The 19,379-nt window shown below is 37.2% G+C and overlaps 2 protein-coding genes and 1 long non-coding RNA gene across 3 annotated transcripts; all 3 read right to left on the reverse strand.

Annotated features, from left to right (window-relative positions):
* Positions 1 to 2: 2 nt before the first annotated feature.
* Positions 3 to 6,931, reverse strand: LOC144211967 (uncharacterized). Its single transcript, XM_077739545.1, has 29 exons — positions 6,884 to 6,931; positions 6,614 to 6,640; positions 6,508 to 6,528; positions 6,381 to 6,428; positions 6,148 to 6,313; positions 5,991 to 6,098; positions 5,887 to 5,931; positions 5,387 to 5,812; positions 5,140 to 5,196; positions 5,011 to 5,061; positions 4,873 to 4,917; positions 4,597 to 4,644; positions 4,477 to 4,524; positions 4,021 to 4,059; positions 3,896 to 3,955; positions 3,621 to 3,668; positions 3,501 to 3,557; positions 3,361 to 3,429; positions 3,226 to 3,285; positions 2,130 to 2,189; positions 1,997 to 2,032; positions 1,840 to 1,929; positions 1,702 to 1,779; positions 1,575 to 1,634; positions 1,405 to 1,500; positions 1,181 to 1,222; positions 957 to 1,112; positions 836 to 892; positions 3 to 333 (listed from the first exon to the last, which is right to left on the reverse strand). Exons 1-29 carry the CDS (start codon positions 6,929 to 6,931, stop codon positions 329 to 331), a joined length of 2,151 nt encoding a protein of 716 aa, XP_077595671.1. The 3' UTR covers positions 3 to 328.
* Positions 6,932 to 7,019: 88 nt separating this feature from the next.
* LOC144211269 (uncharacterized) lies at positions 7,020 to 7,351 on the reverse strand. Its single transcript, XR_013329568.1, has 3 exons — positions 7,303 to 7,351; positions 7,179 to 7,217; positions 7,020 to 7,092 (listed from the first exon to the last, which is right to left on the reverse strand). It is a non-coding gene; the product is annotated as an uncharacterized LOC144211269 (long non-coding RNA).
* Positions 7,352 to 13,222: 5,871 nt separating this feature from the next.
* patl2 (PAT1 homolog 2) lies at positions 13,223 to 19,298 on the reverse strand. The gene is made up of 18 exons (XM_077738978.1): positions 19,140 to 19,298; positions 18,480 to 18,639; positions 17,652 to 17,893; positions 17,520 to 17,579; positions 17,399 to 17,452; positions 16,475 to 16,708; positions 16,274 to 16,407; positions 16,127 to 16,201; positions 15,930 to 16,053; positions 15,732 to 15,849; positions 15,498 to 15,604; positions 15,358 to 15,417; positions 15,143 to 15,285; positions 14,923 to 15,079; positions 14,707 to 14,847; positions 14,544 to 14,641; positions 13,646 to 13,786; positions 13,223 to 13,585 (listed from the first exon to the last, which is right to left on the reverse strand). Exons 1-18 carry the CDS (start codon positions 19,161 to 19,163, stop codon positions 13,552 to 13,554), a joined length of 2,106 nt encoding a protein of 701 aa, XP_077595104.1. The 5' UTR covers positions 19,164 to 19,298; the 3' UTR covers positions 13,223 to 13,551.
* Between the last annotated feature and the right edge of the window lie 81 nt (positions 19,299 to 19,379).

Here is a 19,379-nt window from a genome sequence, read left to right on the forward strand (position 1 = left end):
AGTGTGTCTTTGATTTTAATCGCTCAAACACTGTACAAAAAGACCACATTCTTACCACAAACCATGAAAATAAAAATAAAATTAAAAAAAACATGCAAAATAAATTAGAGCGCATTTGGTTTTTATATAGAAATAGCAATCAAAAACACAAGTAGAGGACACAAGCGTTTGCCGTGAACAAGTGCAGGACACAAGAGGTATGTATTGGTTACAATAAACGGTGACCAAAATGTTTTAAAAGACTACACAAGGGGTAAATAAAACTCAATTTACAATCAGGAATTGATGATAACGATCAGACAATAACACAGGAACGATAATTGTGGTGTTAACCTGTGGGAGGAAACATCAATTAAACATTTGTTGGACATAATTACAGAGCTGCCAAATACTATGAATCATCAGTTAGTTTACTATGAAAGTCCTTACTAAACTACTATATATATATATATATATACATTTTATATCAAAATGAGAAAAATAATCAATGTTTTTTTTCCCATGAAAAAAAAGTTAAGTTTTCATGTTTTGCTCGCTATTTTAACTTAGAATTAATTCAAATTGCAACGTCATGCTCCAAGTTTTGCAGTATTCATAACATCAATTTTTTAATATTCTAAGTACAGAGCTCACCTTTTTTTTTTTCAAAAACGTGTGTTCAAAATGTCCACAAAATGAAAACGCAATTGTTGTTTAAGTTTATAATTTCTTATTAAGAATTAAATATTGAAAAAAAAATCCAACTATTAGAAAGGCATTAGAAAATTAGCTAATTTTGAGCTTTTTTTTGTACACGTTGCTGGTAAACGTTGGCAGTTCTATAATTAATTCTCACCTTGGTAGCCGCTGTTCCCAAAGAATCCGTTCAAGTCATACTTGTTGTTCTTCGACCCTGAAGACGAAAAAAAAACGGTCAAATTTTGAACCGATTCTGTCTGATTAAGGAGGTTTTTAACCTTGCGAGTTAAAATTCAGCTTGAGGTGCTGCGTCTTCTCTGGCGCACGAGGCGAGTCAGAATTGGACGGGGCGTCGGATTGTAGCTGGTCCACTCCTCGCGGCGTGTAGGCAGGGTCCATCGGAGCTTGGGTGGGCGCCGAGGGCAGCGAAATCACTTAGAGAAAAACATCACGTTGGACCGCTGTGGACATTTTATTCGCCTTTGACAATTTAAGTCGTTACCTTCAGGCTGCAGTTTGGTTCCACTTATATAACCCACATTGTCTAAAAAGGCGGAAAAAAATGGTGCATTAGCCCAAAACATGTTCACAAAATGGAAGATGGAAGTCATACCATTGTTATTCTGAGTCACATCTGGTCTCGATTCATATGGTGAACCTGTTCAAGGTGAACCAAAATCCTACTCAAAACTCTCTTGCAAAAACAACTGAAATCTTGTGCACTACCTGGTCGAGTATCTGAAGTTTGAAGTTGTCTCTGGTGGTGCAATCCGTGTTTTCCTGCGTCGTCAAGACCTTGTGGGCCATAGGAACCATCAGCACCTGAGAACCACAAAGACAGTCCACTTAAAACCCAGCAGAACTGGATTCTTAAGTCCTATTTTGAGAGATCTCACCATAATTCCCATTGGTTCCATAGTCAGGAGAACCTTGTTGGTATGGTAAAGCCACTGGACCTGAGATGGAATGCAACATGTTGTCATTTTTGCTTGTTCGGCATACTTTGATTTAGAAGATGTTCACCATATGGGCCTTCACCAGGAGTTTCCATTTGAGGAACGAACCCAACGGGTTGAGCTTCATGAGGTATTCTACCATAACCTGCGGCAGAAATGGCAATCGGGATGTGTAGACGACATCTTTTAAGGGGAGATGACTCACCATATTTGCCAGCCATGTGTCCATTGCTACCAAGACCAAGATGGTGGCCAACATTGGGGTGGCCAACATTGGGGTAACTACCGTCATAGCCTGAAAAGAAAGGATGAATTGTATTCAGAAGGTGAGCATTTGTTGCTTCTGAAAAATCCTTATTTACCGTATTGTGCTGGAAGACCGCCTGTATTAGCTCCGCCTGGAATTTGACATAATCATGTTTTATTTTAAATCCACAGACAAAATGGGCACTGTCATTTCCAGATTTGACATCAGCAAGTTCAAATTCGACATACCGTAATTTCCTTTATTATTTCCCGCCTGTGGGTTGCCACCAAACTGCAAGCCGCCAATACCTGAATCAGTGCCCAAAAAGAGAGGATTAAACATGTATACAGCCCTCATTTAAATTATTGGCTGAACAGAAATTTTTCCATTACATTTACTTTTATTTTTAACTGTATTTTCATTTCTTTTTTTAAATGTTGTATTGACATATTAAGAGAAATACATTTAGGTATTCTTTTAAGGATTTACTCTTTTTGTCATTAAAATATTTTTCTTTTATAAATGTTATGGTTAAAAAAATTAATATATTAATGGCACTGAAAGAAGAGCATCCTCTTCAATTTTAATGAGTTAGACAACTTGTTTTGTCAATAGTAGAAAAGGAGTTAATTATATGTATGTTTATGTGTGTATATGTATGTAAATGTGTGTATATGTAAGTAAATGTGTGTATATGTATATGTATGTATGTGTATATGTATATGTATATGTATATGTATATGTATGTGTATGTGTATGTGTATGTGTATGTGTATGTGTATGTGAATGTGTATGTGTATGTGTATGTGTATGTGTATATGTATATGTATATGTATATGTATATGTATATGTATATGTATATGTATATGTATATGTATATGTATATGTATATGTATATGTATATGTATATGTATATGTATATGTGTATGTATATGTATATGTATATGTATATGTATATGTATATGTATATGTATATGTATATGTATATGTATATGTATATGTATATGTATATGTATATGTATATGTATATGTATATGTATATGTATATGTATATGTATATGTATATGTATATGTATGTATATGTATGTATGTATATGTATATGTAAATGTATATGTATGTGTATATGTATGTATATGTGTATATGTATGTATATGTGTGTATATGTATGTATATGTGTGTATATGTATGTATATGTGTGTATATTGATATGTATAAGTGTATATATGTATATGTATGTATATGTGTGTATATGTATGTATATGTATGTATATGTGTATATGTATATGTACAATATAAAATTTTCAATAACATAATTCATTAGCTGAAATTGAGGAAAAACCTACCGTACTTGGCGTTCTCAGGGCCAGGCACGGCTGGACCACTGTACGGTAAAGCCTCCATTCCTAAGAGATTAGTTTTGTAAAGATATGTAACTATAAAAAAAAAAAAAAGAAAGCTACAGATGAGGACAACCATACCACCATAAACCGGGCCTTGTTTCCCATTTGGAGCGAGTCCGGCTGGCTGTGGGTCAGTTTGACCGGCCCCTGGCCAATAGACAGCATCAAAACATGATCGTTGACTTTGAGTACAGTTCAAAAGAGTCTGCATGTCTTACCATCTATTCCAGTTGGAAGCGCAGGCACAGGATTGTAAGGAACATTCATGCCGCCATCTGCCAACTCAGAAACATCTATTAACACAAAATTCTCAAAGGTAACATCTGTTTAAGACTGACTTAATGGAGCTGATTTTGCATCTGGTGTTGGTAGACCCTGACCCGGATCTGGAAAAATGTAAAAGTGGAAGATAAACATTTTTGAAATGCTGACTTGTGTAATTCTTCTTTTTTTTTAAATCATTATACAAAAAATATATTCTTATATGAATCTTAAAAAAACTACTGAATTAGTTAAAAATATATATAATAAATACTGATCTATAAGCAACAACAAAAACATATTTTCAAAGTACACTTAAAAATTATATACTATTTGAAAAAAAAAAACAGACCTGGATTGGAGTTTCCTTTAACATAGCCAGTTCCACCAAGGTAGGCGCCTTGTCTATAAACTAAAAAAGCAAAAGAATGTTTTTTTTAATGATTAATTTAAGTGCTTTTGTCATAGATGACTTACGTGGCTGTTGCGGTTGGCCTGAATTCGGATATCCAGTACCTAAGAAACAAGTGAAGTAGTATTACCGAGTTGGCACAATCAAACCTAGATTAGATTAATTTAGATTAGATTAGATCCCATATTTGGGAAATTTCATTGTCACAATAGCAAGGGGGCGAGAATACAGACACAGGAAAAGACATTTTAGACATAAATACATAGGTAATAGATAAGTTAATAAATATATAAATAAACGTGTCTGAAATATATATACATACTACATATATACATATACATTAACATACATATACATACATACACATAAATGTACATGCATACACACCGGTTTCATATACATTCACATACATATATAAACATACGTATACAATCATACACAGATGTACATGTATAAATACCAGTTCCATATACATTCACATACATATACAATCATACACATAGATGTACATGTATACATACCAGTTCCATATCCATTCAAAGGGCCAGCATAACTTCCAACTCCATAACCTTTATACATGCAGATATAAAATGGTAATGCAGTGTGAGTGTATTTAAAAATGGAAAGTGATACAAATTTACCAGGTTTAGCGGCAAATCTGTTGGGAAAACCAGCTCCTGTCCCGTAACCTGACAAATTGGAAGCAATTATTTATCATATTTATTGTTTGACATCAACAGCATCTTAACTGTGAATAGAAAACTCTCCTTTTAATAGTTTTTTTCCCCATTTCATTTTCTGAACTGCTTATGATTTTTATAATTTATACAGTACACTTTATAATTTCTGTCTTTATTTTTTAATATTTATCATAGCAACATGCATGTTTATCAAAACCACATTAGTCCATGTATTACCTTTGGTGTTGGGGTTCCCTGAAGGTCCAGCTCCTGCATTATAGTCTAAAATGATCATTTTTCAGGAAAATAATTGTTATATTTTTTTAAAAAGTCATTTGACACTACATATGTAAGACTGCATAATTATCAGTTTACCTGGTCTTGGTACTTTCATCCATTGCCCATTCGGACCTCCAGGGACACAATCTACCCAAAAAATTGCATTAATCTCAAAATAATGCAACAAATGAAAATTAAACTTCAATCATTAAATTGGACATTTACCAGGTTTTCCCGCTTTCCCTCCTTGTCCTTTGGGGATTGAAGGTCCACCTCCATTCTCTAAATTGGAAGACAGAGTGACCAAATAATTTAAAAAAAGATTAACTTACAATTCTAAATATTTGAATGCAACCATACTTAAAAGCACCATTAGGCATCATGTCAATAACAGTTTACATTACATGTTAGTTTAGTTTCAAGACACAGCAAACTTTACGTCTTACACAGTGTTTAAGTTCACGTAACTTGCCTTGAGGGGGTATCTCCCCCATTGGTATAGGAGCAGGTCCATTATCATAAGGGAGGGGCTTAAAACTCTTGTCCATTGGTCTAACGGGGCCGGACCCAGGTGAAGATTCGGGCCCTCGTTTAGGTGGTTTGCCCTGAGGGAAAACTGGCAGGTGCGCAGGTGCCTCCTGTAGCGGCATGTAGTTTTTCATTTGCGGTACGAGTAATGGCAGCTTTTGGTGTTGGTCTTGAGTCACCAAAACCAGACGGCCACTGGTAGGTTCTGGCGCCGGAACGGCATCGCCTTCAACGATGGGTCGCTGAGGTTGGGGGACCTCCTGCATCGGTGATCCCGGTTGCTGTGGTGACACCAAGTCACCTTTCAAACCAATTCCGTTGGGTGCACCTGGCCTCTTTGGACCTTTCACGTACGGCGAGTGGCCAAATCCTGAAAGGGAAAACATGACAGAACAAAGCTATTATAGATGAAAACTTCCCTTTCCAGATCATACTTTTGCTTACCAGAGTTTGGCACTGGATTTGCTATGCCAGTAAAACCACCATTGCCTGCATATATATAATTAAATGTGTTATGGTTTATCCTGGTTTGGATCTCAAAAACCTACCTTGACCAGGTGACGCCGGTCCGACACCTTTGATTTTCTGTGGAAGTGAGGCAGGTCCCATTCCTCCTGCTCCATATCCTGCAAGCACCCAGAATTTATTTACTGACCCTAAGCAGATGCCAAGAAAACCAGGTTGATGTTCAACAATTCCTGATACTCGCCATTGAGTTTATTTCCAGATCCCAGTGGCGCTCCATTTCCAGGTCCTGACAAAATAGTATAACATTTAAACAGTCTACCAGTGCTTGAGTGTTAATGTTCATGGAAGTCACCATTGGGCTGAGCTCCATATCCTTTGTTGCCAGCAGCTCCAGGTCCATAACCTTCAAAATCAGACCATGAATACACCATTTTCTCAAATTACACATAGGGCTAATTGTTAACCACTACCATTGGGTTTGGCTCCATATCCATGGGGAAGAGCAGCAGGTCCAAAACCTGGATTTACAAGGGCCACACATTATAAATACTACTGATTATGCATACTTTAATAAAATATTCCTGCATTCCGTGGTACCTCCTCTGTGTCCTCCATATCCTGCAAACAAAATATTGTTTTTTATGACTATAGTTACATCTTTAATTTAAATAGATAATGTGATCCTTACCATTGGGCTTCACACCAATGCCATTTGGATTATTGCCGAACCCTACAAGAGGATGACATCAAACTTAGCACATTTCAATGACTTCACATGCATATTCATATGCGCATATGCAGTTATGAATCTATCATACCTGCTTTTACAGGATAGTTGGTGCCACCATAACCTTAAGAATCCAAAACAATAAAAACTATTACTCATATTTTCTAATCCAAATGTAACAGTACCTTTACTTTCAAAGTACTTGCTAAGTCTATCAATGCTGATATGTGGGTGTTGTTAGCTCACCATTAGGAGGTAGACCCTGTCTTCTGGGTACACCTGCTGCAGCCCCATTGTAGGCTGAACATATAAAACATTGTGAACAATAGTATCGACATTTTTTTTGGGGGGCCTGACGGTAATACCGCTCCCACCTGGTTTTGGTCCTTTCATTCCTCCATTACCATAGCGTGGTCCCAGACCCATTCCAGCACCGCCATAACCACCAAGAAAGCCTAACGAAAAGGGCGGACTGAATTTACGACTAGGCCTTATTTACTTGGAAGAGATTGATGATCTGTGAATGTTCCAGTTTACTCACCAGCCATCGGTTGAGGAGCGTAACCAGTATTGCCATATCCTGAAAATTCAAACACAAAGGCCATCAGGCAATTTGAAGAAACGACTATTATAGATATGGAGTCTAGATTTCAAAAGAGGTGCACCTTTGCCCGGGTTCCTGGCCAGCTGTGGCGCCCCCTGACCCCGAAAGGCCGACATACCCGGTCCTTATCGAGAATCAAATTCAAGTTAACGATGACTTTGGCGCAAAACAACGAAGACCATTTATCACCTGATCCGTAGCTGCCATATGGTTTCATGGGTTTCTGGCCTGCTCCCCCCAAGCCTGCCAATTACAATGCATACTTCTACTATCAGATGACAAATTTCCTAACTCTAAATTTATGGTTTCCCATATATTACCATTGTTTCCAGCTCTGTTGGGTACACCAGCTTTTGCTCCATATCCTAGAAAAGAGAAGTATCCTTGTTTGGTATGTAATCACAGAATAGCTAGAAACGTTTTTTTATGTCCTTACCATAACCTTTATTGGCATGTCCGTTGCGTCCATAACCTATAAAGGGTAGAGATTTTTATTATACTAAAATGAATAAGTACTTTAATCTCCAAGTGGATTGGTCAAGTATTTGGGAATTTACCAATTGGCTTGATGCCATTTGCACCGAGAGCACCAGTAGCAGGTCCATAACCTAATAAAATATAATTTTAGATCTTCCAATAACTGCTAAAATGCTAAACTCACCCTTCATTGGGCCTTTGTTTCCATGTTGAGGTCCATTAGCAGCACCTCCATAACCTTGAGCAGACAAAGTTCAATTGTTAGAATAGGCAATTGACAACAACTCTTTGATTGAAAAGAAACGTTGCCTTTATTTCCTAGACCAGCAAATGCACCAGGGTTACCTCTGTAGCCTGTAAAATAAAGGACAGCTGACATTAAAACCTTGAATCACCAAAAAAAAAAATCTTAAAAAGAAGCCCACCATTGGCTTTAACTGGATGTTGGTTGATTGGAACAGCTTGATTTCCATATCCTGAAACGGTAGTATTACTCAATGGCTGGACAGGCGATGGGGGGTGCTTGAAGTGTTTAAAATGGTGTTTGTCTGACTACCTTGTGGCCATCCGCTTGGTCCTCTTGTTCCTGCTCCGTAACCTTTAAAAATATGTACAGTGTGGAAATTAGCGTTCTGTAATATGTAAAAAGAATCTTAAGATAGGTATATTTCAAATTATTTTTTGGGGGAAAAAAATTAAAAAACAGCTTTCTCCTTTTTTAATTTATATTCATCTGCTCAAATGTAAAGTCATCTAATTATCGACGAATACGTGCAATTGTAAAGACTGCAGTACTCAACATTTTCAATTGACTTGGATGCACTATTCCCATATGATTGGCAGGGTGAGCTTATTGCTTACTTTCAAAAGGAGACCTGATTCCCATCAATGTAACAAGTCAAAGCAAATTATACATCATTTGCGGGCCAAAATTTACATTGCATGAATGTAAAATACTAATAGACTGTTTTATATCATTATGGAAATATACATGGTAATTTTCATACAGCACTAGAGGCAAAAATACACTGAAAAAAAATGAATGAAATAACCTTTCATCAAGGCTCCAGGGGTCAGCCCAGCAGGTCTCCCATAGCCTTGAAATTCAATTAAATTGGAATCAAGACCAAATAGTGAGTCAGTTCCACATCATTCATCTACATAAGCAATATTTATTTACCGACTCCTTTGTTGGGGTAACCACCATATCCATTCTGCGCACCTGCGCCATGGAAAAAAAATAACACATTAGCCGTTACAGACAGCAATAGATGTCAATGGCATCCAATGAGTCAAACCTTGAGGGATTCTTCCAGCACCTCCATTGTTGTGCGGTTTCCTGCCTAGAGCAAAAAGAATATTTGCATTTTAGAATAAAATTAAATGTTTGCAAATGAAGGGAATGGTCATTTTTTATTTAAAATGCATATTTTCTCAGAGGAATGAACTGCCTATTTTAATCACTTTTAACTATTTGAAATTAATCCCTAATTTGTAAATTAACATTTTACGACTTGTAATATGCTTGAAAAAATCATTGAAGTCATAAAAAAAATCTAATTTAAAGAAAAATAGGTTTAAGATTGAGCCCGAAAAAAATTGAGATCTACATTATCAAATAAAATGAGGGAATAAAAAAAATAAAAAATTGACTATCCAATAAGTTCTCAATTAATTTTAAATTTTGAATGTTTGTTGCCCAGTCAAAAATAATTCTTAAATTAACAATTTACGACTTATGCTTAAAGATCTACATTATCAAATAAAATGGGGGAAATCCAAAAAAATAAATTGACAATCCAATGAATTTTAAATGAACAGTTTTAAGTTGCTAATTAATTTTGTCAATATTACACTACACAATTTGTGACATCAATCAACTCACCGTTAAAGTGCGGTTCCTGGCCATTAGGGACCCCCGACACACCAGCACTGTACCCTTAAATAGAGAACATCTCATTTTAGTCATAAATAAGAAACTTTAACCACCGAATCTCATAAATAAAGTCACCACCCATCACAGATATTTTGAAAGCAAAAACGTCCTTCAATGCGGCAACTGTGCAGAGGCCGTAAAACCATTTTCCCGCCAGCTCGCAGCGGCATGTCAAATTTAGACGGCTACTGCTAGCGAAGCTCGGCCACCTTTGATAGGCCGCAGGGAAAGCGGAATATGCCGTCTCGGGACAACACGGGCACGGTTGCTAAGATTTCCGCTTCACACGCTCTTTACAAATTTCTCAGGCAAACCTCAGCGTTTGAAAAAGACATTTATTTCAAGTGAGAACAGGTTACTGCGTTCGCGGGACATGGACAAAACAAGTGCACTGGCACAATATTGCAAACATAAAGCTGATGCGTACAATATAACCATTTGTAAAATATTGTAGGGAATCAAAATGAGGGATTTACAAAGCAGTTAAATACTAACTAGTGGGTCAATTTAACTAGTATAATGTAGTCAACAAATGTTTTTTTTTAAATAACGTAATGTATCAAACATGGGTTTTTGTGTTCAGAGGGTAAAATTTGAAGTTTAGCACTCAGAGAAATGAATTGTGAATGTATTGCTGCAAAATTCACTAATATAAAGTTGCATAAACAAAGTGCATTGTTGTCCCAATGTAGAAATGTGTTCACTTTGCAGCAAATGTTACATTCGGACCACTTTAGGGTGTGCAATGACGACAATGTGCAATATCTTAGATTGTGAAATATTTTAGAATTTACCTTGTCCGGACGTAACTTTTAAATTTTTACATTACTTATATTACGCACTGTGTGGAGTAGCATCACCAATTTCGTTATCCGCAGCTGTGTATGTTGACAATACAGGCTTTTGTTGATTAATTATGATTCAGCATCGTTGTATAATCAATTGTTTCTAAAAAAAAAGTCCCCCCAAAAATTAAAAGATATCAACCATAATTTGCTATTTTTTGGCTGTTAAAAAATCCCACTGGAATTCAACTATTTATATTAATAAATGCCTTAAAAAAAGTTTATTATTTAAAATAATATACCAACCCAAAAAGAAAAAAACTTAAATGTACATTTTAGAAATAAATGTCATCAAGATTTTAGAGAAATATTTAAAATAAACTGAAAAAATTGATAAATTCATGAGTGACATCTCAATGTGTGGTGCCATTGATTTAATTTTGACTTGTGAATACTGTGTACCTGTGTTTTTATTTTTATTTTCAAAGTTACTGAAAAACACATGATACAATCTTAAATAAATAAATATAAATTGGGTATATATATATATATTTTTTTTTTTTCCATGATATTTACTCACCCCCACTGTGTGCACTATGCACCACCAACAAGATCATCACACTCTCCAAAACCAAGTATCCACCCATCTTGGATGTGGAAACTGCCAAAAACAAACCAAAAACAAAAAAAAAATCACATGTATGACTTAAAGTCACTGAAGAGGAGTGTGCAATATTGCCTGCGGTTAGCGTGTGTTATACACTCTGGATGCTTTGCTCCTCCCACGAGCCCTTAAATCTACGCCAATGTTGTAGGCACGTACACGTAAAGTGACCAATTAAGCGCATTTACACTTGAGAGAAAGTTGGAGGAGCAAAGAGAAGACTTTTGGACAGTGAGTGAGGAACTCTGTATGCAATCCCTCCTGTTTGGGGGAGAAAACAAATTTAAGAGCATCTTTGAAGTTGTGTCAGGGGTGTTCTCTTTGATTAATACTACATAGTTGGAACATTGAGTTTTTTTAATAGAGGGAAAAAGTTCATGCACCTTATTTTTATTTAGAATTTAAGTACAAAATTAACTTTGCATTAAAGGAACATTAAATTCACTAAACTTGAAATGGCATATTTTGAAATGAATTTAGGTCGAGACGATTTGCATTTGTATGATCTTAATTTTATGTTTTTCTATATTTCAAGGTGACACCTAAAAGAGGTTAAAAAATATATTTAAAAAGACAAAACGTGGCATACCTCATTATAAATGTTAACTTTTATATCTCATTTTATACATTAGTTTAAAAAAACAATGGAAAAAAAAGTTTTTCAATTTTCACATGCAATGAAATGTATATGATTAAATTCATACAAATTGATTCAAAACTGCACATTATAACATCAATTTCAATTTGTAAATCAAACTGCAGTCTTTTTAAGAGTCATTGACGGTGATAGACATCCAAATAAGTTTCTCTTTCGTGGTATGTCAATAGTAGAGCACCAATCCATTTGAAATGAGTGGCCAGCAGCAACTAAACTTCAGATTAGTTCAACTGGATTGGACATCTAGAAACCGCCAATAGCCGCAATGAATAAAAATGTTGACAAGTCTGCGATATTCGAGAGTAAAGCATTTTAATACATCTTTGAAACATGAGAAAGTGACATATCACAGTTAAAACCACATAAAATGTGGCTTAATGTGTCAAATGTGTACATATACAGAACATAGTACAACAATTCAAAACTAAAACGTGACCAAAAGTAAATAAGGCATTCAATTGTGACAGAATTGACCAGATCTGACAATCACCTCCATAGCAACCATGAGAGCAGATCTTTAACTTTCCATGTTGTCACATCTGTCCATACGCACAACATAACTCACACCAGGTGCCCCATTCGCAACTTTTCCATCCAGCAATATGAAAGGGCAACTAAAAAGAGGAAGAAATCTCACCTTTAACTTAGATTCCTCACTGGGTGTCCAAATCCTCTTCCTCATGGGGTCACAGAGAGGTTAACATCCCACCTCTTGGTCCGCCCAGACCTCTCGCATACTTGGCTTCTGCACAGAACTCACTCCGCACTTGCGTTACAAACCCACAACGTCAAGACATGAAAGCATTGCGATTGTCATTTTGACAGACTAACTCCTTCTTAACCGTCATTCAAAAATAAAAAACTAGCAACACCTCCACTCAAAAAATTTGAGCATCTAGCAGCATTTTATACTCATTCATATTCAATCCTCCCCTTTAAAATGAATTGAACATTAATCTCTGTCAATGTAAAAATACATTTACTTATTCCATTTTCATTAGCACAAACAAATTACAAAATACTTAGTATACACTCAAAACAGGATTTGAACATTTTTTTAGTCCGTAAACTTTTCAACTTTAGCTAACAAATTGGAAAAATTTGCTGAAAACTGATAGACTGAATTCTACTACCTAATATGGGGAGTAAAACCAAATTAAAACAAAAATGTGGATGCAAAACATGGCCATCAAATAAGAGGCCATTAAATACTGTTAAAATGCCACTATTGTCCCCAGTCTACAAGTTTAAAACTCCATTTTAGTTTCCAATTAAGCTTTTTAACTACTTTCTTTTTGCTTCACAACTGCACTACCTTGCGTTCCTCATTAAAAGTCAACCATTTCTCCCATCCCGCCATCTTTCGAGGAATGTCGCATGTCTGCGTCTTAGCAAAGAACACCAACTTGTTTGGCTCAAAGTCAACACGGCATCTTCGTTCTAGAAAATATTCCCTCCAAACAGTTTATAATTTTTTTTTATTTATACTGCAAGTGCTCTACAAGGGTGACATTTTATCAGTCCTATTTCCAAATGAATAAACAGGTCACATTAAAGGATTCTTTTTACAAAAAAAAAAATAAGTTTACCTTATAATCAAATATTACTACACAAGTCCTCAGATATATACAAAAATGGACAAAAAGACTTTGATTTGTAACCGTAGAATACAAATTAAATTTAAGAAAATATAAAAAGGAAACAGTCTGTGTGCACAAATGTGAGGTAGAAATAAGACTCAAAAAGTATTTTACATTACTGTATACAAGTTGCGTCCGATTCTTTACGACTCAAGACGGGAGTGCCAGACCTCCAGTGGCAGACCTGAACACAAGTGATATGTTTTAGTGTTTGGCATTATGCATCAAATGATGGTTGGCTTACTCCATGTTGCTTTTGAGCTGGTGCACAGTGCGCTTGTCCAAGTAGCGGCAGAAGAGCGTCAAAAGGTTGGAAGGCAGCAAAAGCGGCTCCACCAGTGAACACTGCGAAAGCTGACCTGCCACATGGAAGATTGTGTCTGTCCTGACAGTGGGAGAGAAATAGTCCGAATCAAAGAAATGGGCAATATTGCAAAACATAAAGTAAATAATCAAAATAGAAATGTACTCAAAAATCTGATGTTTCTTTATTTCCTAAAAGAAAACAAATTTAATTTGAAATCCCTTGATGTTATACACAGCTGCATATAACGAAAATATCGCCACCAATTTCGTTATACACAGCTGTGTACAATGACAATGAAGGCTTTTGATTTGGAAACTAAGGTTAAATGGCTAATTTAATAGATTTTTTTAAAACAGTAGGCAGTCGATAAAAATTAGAGTCAGTCAAAAACAAGAAATGGTGTACATTTTTCTGCATTTAAGACCCCAAGATAGATTTTTAAATTAAATTTGAATTAAATCATTTTACACTTCTGACTACAGATTTTTAATTTACCTAACACAACTAGTTCTTGGCATAGCCCTGATTGGGTCCACAATCATAAACAGTGCTGAATAAAACGCTTTTGTCAACATAATATATAATATAGGGCCTCTAAGGGCTAAATATTCATCAATTGATAGGATACGAGGTTATTTATTATGAGCATTTCGTAATGAAATGCCCAGTAGATCTAATGTTCTTGTTAGATGTGGATACTGTTACATTTGACCTCGAGTGTAGATTACTAAATAGCATTGGGAAAAATAAAACATTGTAGTGTCTAGTACCTGCCAGTCAAATCTAAATAAATCTATTGAATAAACCACATGTGATCAAAACTCAAAAGTAATACCATGTCTCAAAGTCACCAATGCTGGGCTCCAGTGGAACACCAGAGGACAATAACTTTTCTCCGTGCGACAGCAAAGCGTACAGTAAGGAGAGACCAAACTGAAAAAGAAATGCAATTAATACAGTCAAACAGCCAAAAAACAGTAAGTGATAATTGCCTAGACCTTATTCTGGCACACCAGCGCCAGACATTCGTTGGTGGACAGGGTCTCCGATGAGGTCATAACTCTGAGGATTCCAATCAGCTGACTAAAGGCCAAGCCTTCGATCACATTTCGAAGAGGAGGGTAGAGAATTGGAAGGTCCTAAAGCACAAAAAAAGTCAATGTTAACCAGGGGAAAACCACCCAAAAATAAGAAACTCCATGAAACGACTGAACCTCGTCCGTATCTCTACTCATCAGCGTGGGAAGGTTGGACGTGATGATCCGCAGGATGTCCAGAGCAAGATCACGTTTCACAAACGGCAAAAGTCGGGCAAGGAGTTTCTTGCCTTTGGAGACCACCAGGAAGGGGAGGAAGCCCTCTGCTGAGTCACTAAAATTAGGAGGGAAAATAATGAATACTAGTTGAAATGTATCCAGTTTGAAGACAACTCACAGGACGCCATATTGCTGCATTTTGCTGTAGATGTGCTCCACTTTCCTCTGGCTCTTTTCCATCAACCTCCTCTCTTCAGACTCGGGCAAAATGGAGGTCTTGGTCCTAATCATCTCCTCCAAATCTAACATGTCGATATAAAGCTAGAAATAGAAATAATTCAAAATGAAGAATGGCGAGAGGAACCAAAAAGAACAGTGTTTTAAAACACTCACCTTTTCAATCTCACTCAAAAGTTCTAATCGCTGGCATCTGGTGTCTTTTTGCTCCTGTGGCTGATGCAGAAAGTGGCGATTAAGGAGGGAAAATTAGGTAGTTTAAAAAAAAAAAAATGCTGTAAAAAAAAAAAAGGCACCTCGTGTGGACTGTGAGCTTGGACCGCGTGAACGGCGCCGATGGCATGACGAGGAGAGTAGCAAGTGGACACCGCCACTTGACCCAAGGAGCCTTCAATATGCAACACTGCAAAAGACGTCCAACTTTTAAGTCATGTTTTTATTCTTTGAGTAGTCAAGTAGTGTTCTTTCCCCAGGGGCACCGTTTGCATACCCCAACAGGCTTCCTCCTCTAACATAATAGTGTGGCTAACCTGGTGTATATGCGTCTGTTTTCGTGATGTAAGGCGTTGTAAGTTTGGGGGTCTCCTTCTTGCTCCTGATCCCTAGCTCCTCCTCTGCCAGCTTAGCCTCTACTCGCCTATAGTACTCCTAAAAGACAAATAGCATGATTTGAATTAAACAAATAAAAAAATAAAAATAAAAAGAGGATGAAAATGCAGTCTCTGAACCTGGTAGTAGTAATCGTCAAGGTATGGGTTTTCGCTTTGCAGCTGAATCATCTGCAGCCGGATGATCCATTCCTTTTCCTTGGCGGTCATTAGATTGCAGTAAGGATCTTGATCATCTGGTTTTCTACATGTTAAGAAGTTAAATAAATACAGCTATCATCTTGTTTTACCAAAGTCAAAACCGGAAAACAACCCACCTCGGGAACGTACGCTGTTTTTGGTTAAGTAAACGTTTATGTTGCGGGTGGAGTTGCGTGACTGGGCCCGGGTACCTGAAAGTTGGACAGTTGTCACTTAAATGACTAGGTTTGAAAAAATTCTGACCAAATGTGAGGTATGACAACCTGAAGTGTGGCTCCGGATTAGCCGAAGGACTGTAAAACTGGGCTGGCCTAGGCGAGTTGGGCCCGAATTGAAGCTGCATCAATTTAGGGGTGGCGGGGCACGGTCGACTGGGGGGATACACGAATCCTCCAGGCTGAGTGACAAAAAGCCATTTGTAAAATCGGACTGTTGGGATCAATAAAACTGACCGGAGGCGGCACCTGGTTGAAGTGCTGCCTCGGAGTCAACGGTTGAGGTGAGAAAGCAGGACTCGGTATCAAAAAGGAGTTCTCCGGCGGCGACGGGCCTCTGGGGCTAAAGTGGCGCCTTGAGTAGAGGTCCCTGGGTTCCGGCCATCTCGGGCCCCTGAAGCAGGAAGCAGGGTTCACGAAGCTTGGAGTCAGTGGGCGTCCTCTGTCTGCGTGGCCTTCAATCACACACACTATAGCACTGTCCTAAAACAGCAGGAGAACAAATTTCAACCATAAGACCTAGAAGGGGTCTAAAACTGGTACATGGAGGAGCAATTGGGGCCTTCAGAACTGTATTTTGCAGCTCCACGTACAAGTGAATGGGCAAACCTGTTATTTTATGAATCACACAATATTGATTAAGTGAAAATGCTGCATTTGGAACAATGCAGGATTAAGTGTTTTGATCAAAAATACTTGTACAAAGTCGCCAAAGTTGGGAATCTGACCAAAAAACTGAGGATTTAACTGCTCCAGCATTCGTCCAAATTATTTTCTGTGATTTTTTTTTGTTATTCTGTTCACCAAAAAGGAATTTGTTGGCAAAAACTAATCATTTAGAAAAGTCAAAACTCTCCAAATCCTCGGAATAGTATTTTTATAAATCGTAAGGCAAAAAGCTTTAATGAAAAAAATCACCTATTTTAAATAGGCTATTTAATTTACCATCTCCTTATTCATATTTTTCATGAAAAATATAAAGTGAATGCAATACATTTGCTTGCATAGACCAAATTGATTTAGAGGATTGATGCATTTTACTATTTCAAACAACCCCCCGATAAATGCTATAAGATAAAAATACAATCTAAGAGAAAAAAATAATTTTTGGTTATAGGCATTGTGCATGTAGTATATACTTTAAGTTGATTCAATGGCTAAACAAAACAATACCTGCAGTATGGATTCAGAGACCCTTCTAGTTTTTCTGTTAGATGGTGGCACCAACTGAGAGGACAAAAAATTCAAAAGATCAAAAATAATAAATAAAAAGTTCAACCAGAATAAGACTTACATTGTCAATTGTAGGGTGAAACATGATCTTCCCGTAATCCACTATGGCGCTATCAACACTCTGAAGTAAAATAAATAAATATAAAACAAGGACATGGCAAGGAAAAAAAACAAATATGTCCAAAAAACCCACCTTTATGGTCGGCCGTCCTTCCACAATCCTCATAACGGCGGGGTCTTCAAAAATCTGGCCCCTGCTTGGCAACCTCCTTGGACCTCGTCGCATGTACTGGGGCGCCCGTCTGGGTGGCGAGGGTGAACCAGGAGGGGGCGATGGCCGGGGGTCCGGCGGTGGTGTTGGAGGCTTGGGCGGAAGCTCCCGGAATTCCAGAAGACCGTTGTTGGCACCATCTGTGGTCACTGGTTCATCGATGTCTAACAAACAGAAAAAAATAGATATTTTAACACAGGGGTAGAGAACCTATGGCTCTGGAGCCATATGCGGCTCTTGTGATGAGTGCATCTGGCTCTTTGCTAACCTGTGAGCTAAAATATGGAAACCATTAGTGACAGAACTGATATATTACATCTAGAACTGCTTTAATTGACACTTTTTTGCAGTAGACTCTTCTGGAATGCATTCTTTCATTGACAACAGCATAAGAATCTTTTTTTTTTTAAACTCATATTTTCCACTTTAAAAGTGGGGAAATTACAACAAAAAATTTGAAAAGACACTCGTTTACATGCATGTATTTTGACTTTTAAATTCGTAGTCTGGCTCACAAGGAATAACATTGGAAAATATGAATTGTTTGTGGCTCTCTTCGTCAAAAAGGTTCCCGACCCCATCTTTAACACATGCGTTTTCACTATTTTAGTGATGGAATGTTATAAATTGTGCGGGGGTCATTTTCCTACAGTGGTAGTTAAATAAAATTGAGGCAACGTTCCAACCATGAGTACAATGGTCTGGGATTTGTTGGGCGTTAAGAAGTACCAAAGGAAAATGTCAACAGACCCATTCCGAAAGTCTCGTCATTGAAGACATCGATGTCTTCGTCGTCCTCCGCCATGGCCTGCAAGAGGCCGCAATCCATGCTGCCTTCTGCATCCTCTTCGCTCCACTCGCCTCCATTTTCGGGCCATTCCGGCTGCTGGGAAGCCTCGGATTCAACCACCTGTTGACAACACAGTAGCACGTAGCCACGTCATTGGAATTGAAGGCAGAGAGCTCGGGTACATTTCAATAGGAGACCCAGAGCGTTCAAAACTAGTACTATATTGTCAACAATCGGTTTGCATGTAAAATCTACTTCATTTGCACTTTTCAAATATTCTCACTGTACTTCAAACTGAATTTCAAATGCACAATCATGACCAGAATTATACATTTAGCTTGCATTTAGATGCAGTCTCTCCTCTTTTTAACAGATGACTCAAAGTGTCAAACAATGTTGCCCACCCAACAAACTAAAATGAAGTCACTGACTGATAGTTTTTTTCTTTTATTTGTAACAATAAAGTACTTTTACTGGACATATACAGGTGAATAAGTGTTAGATCTAGCAATTGAAGGCTTTAAAAAAACAGATTATGTTGACACCACCATGTAATATCTAATACTGCATTAAACTGCCGGTAAACAAAACAAAAATTGACATAAACATTCTTTACTTACTTTCGTGTCTTCTGAATCACTCATTTTGTAATTTACAGACTTAAAGTCACTTTACGACAGGCGGGTCGCAGTTAATATTGTCCAGAGTTCTATCCTCATCGAGAAGCATTTTATCAATATTTTTTAATTGAATTCACCTGGGTTAGAGGTCAGCCATAATTTTTTTACTGGGTTGTTAGTGACGTCTAGCGGTCAAAATAGCACACTACAACAGGCAGTAAATATGTGTAAAATAAAAAC

This window comes from Stigmatopora nigra, chromosome 18, assembly GCF_051989575.1.
Source record: "Stigmatopora nigra isolate UIUO_SnigA chromosome 18, RoL_Snig_1.1, whole genome shotgun sequence".
In the NCBI taxonomy this organism is placed as follows: Eukaryota; Metazoa; Chordata; class Actinopteri; order Syngnathiformes; family Syngnathidae; genus Stigmatopora; species Stigmatopora nigra.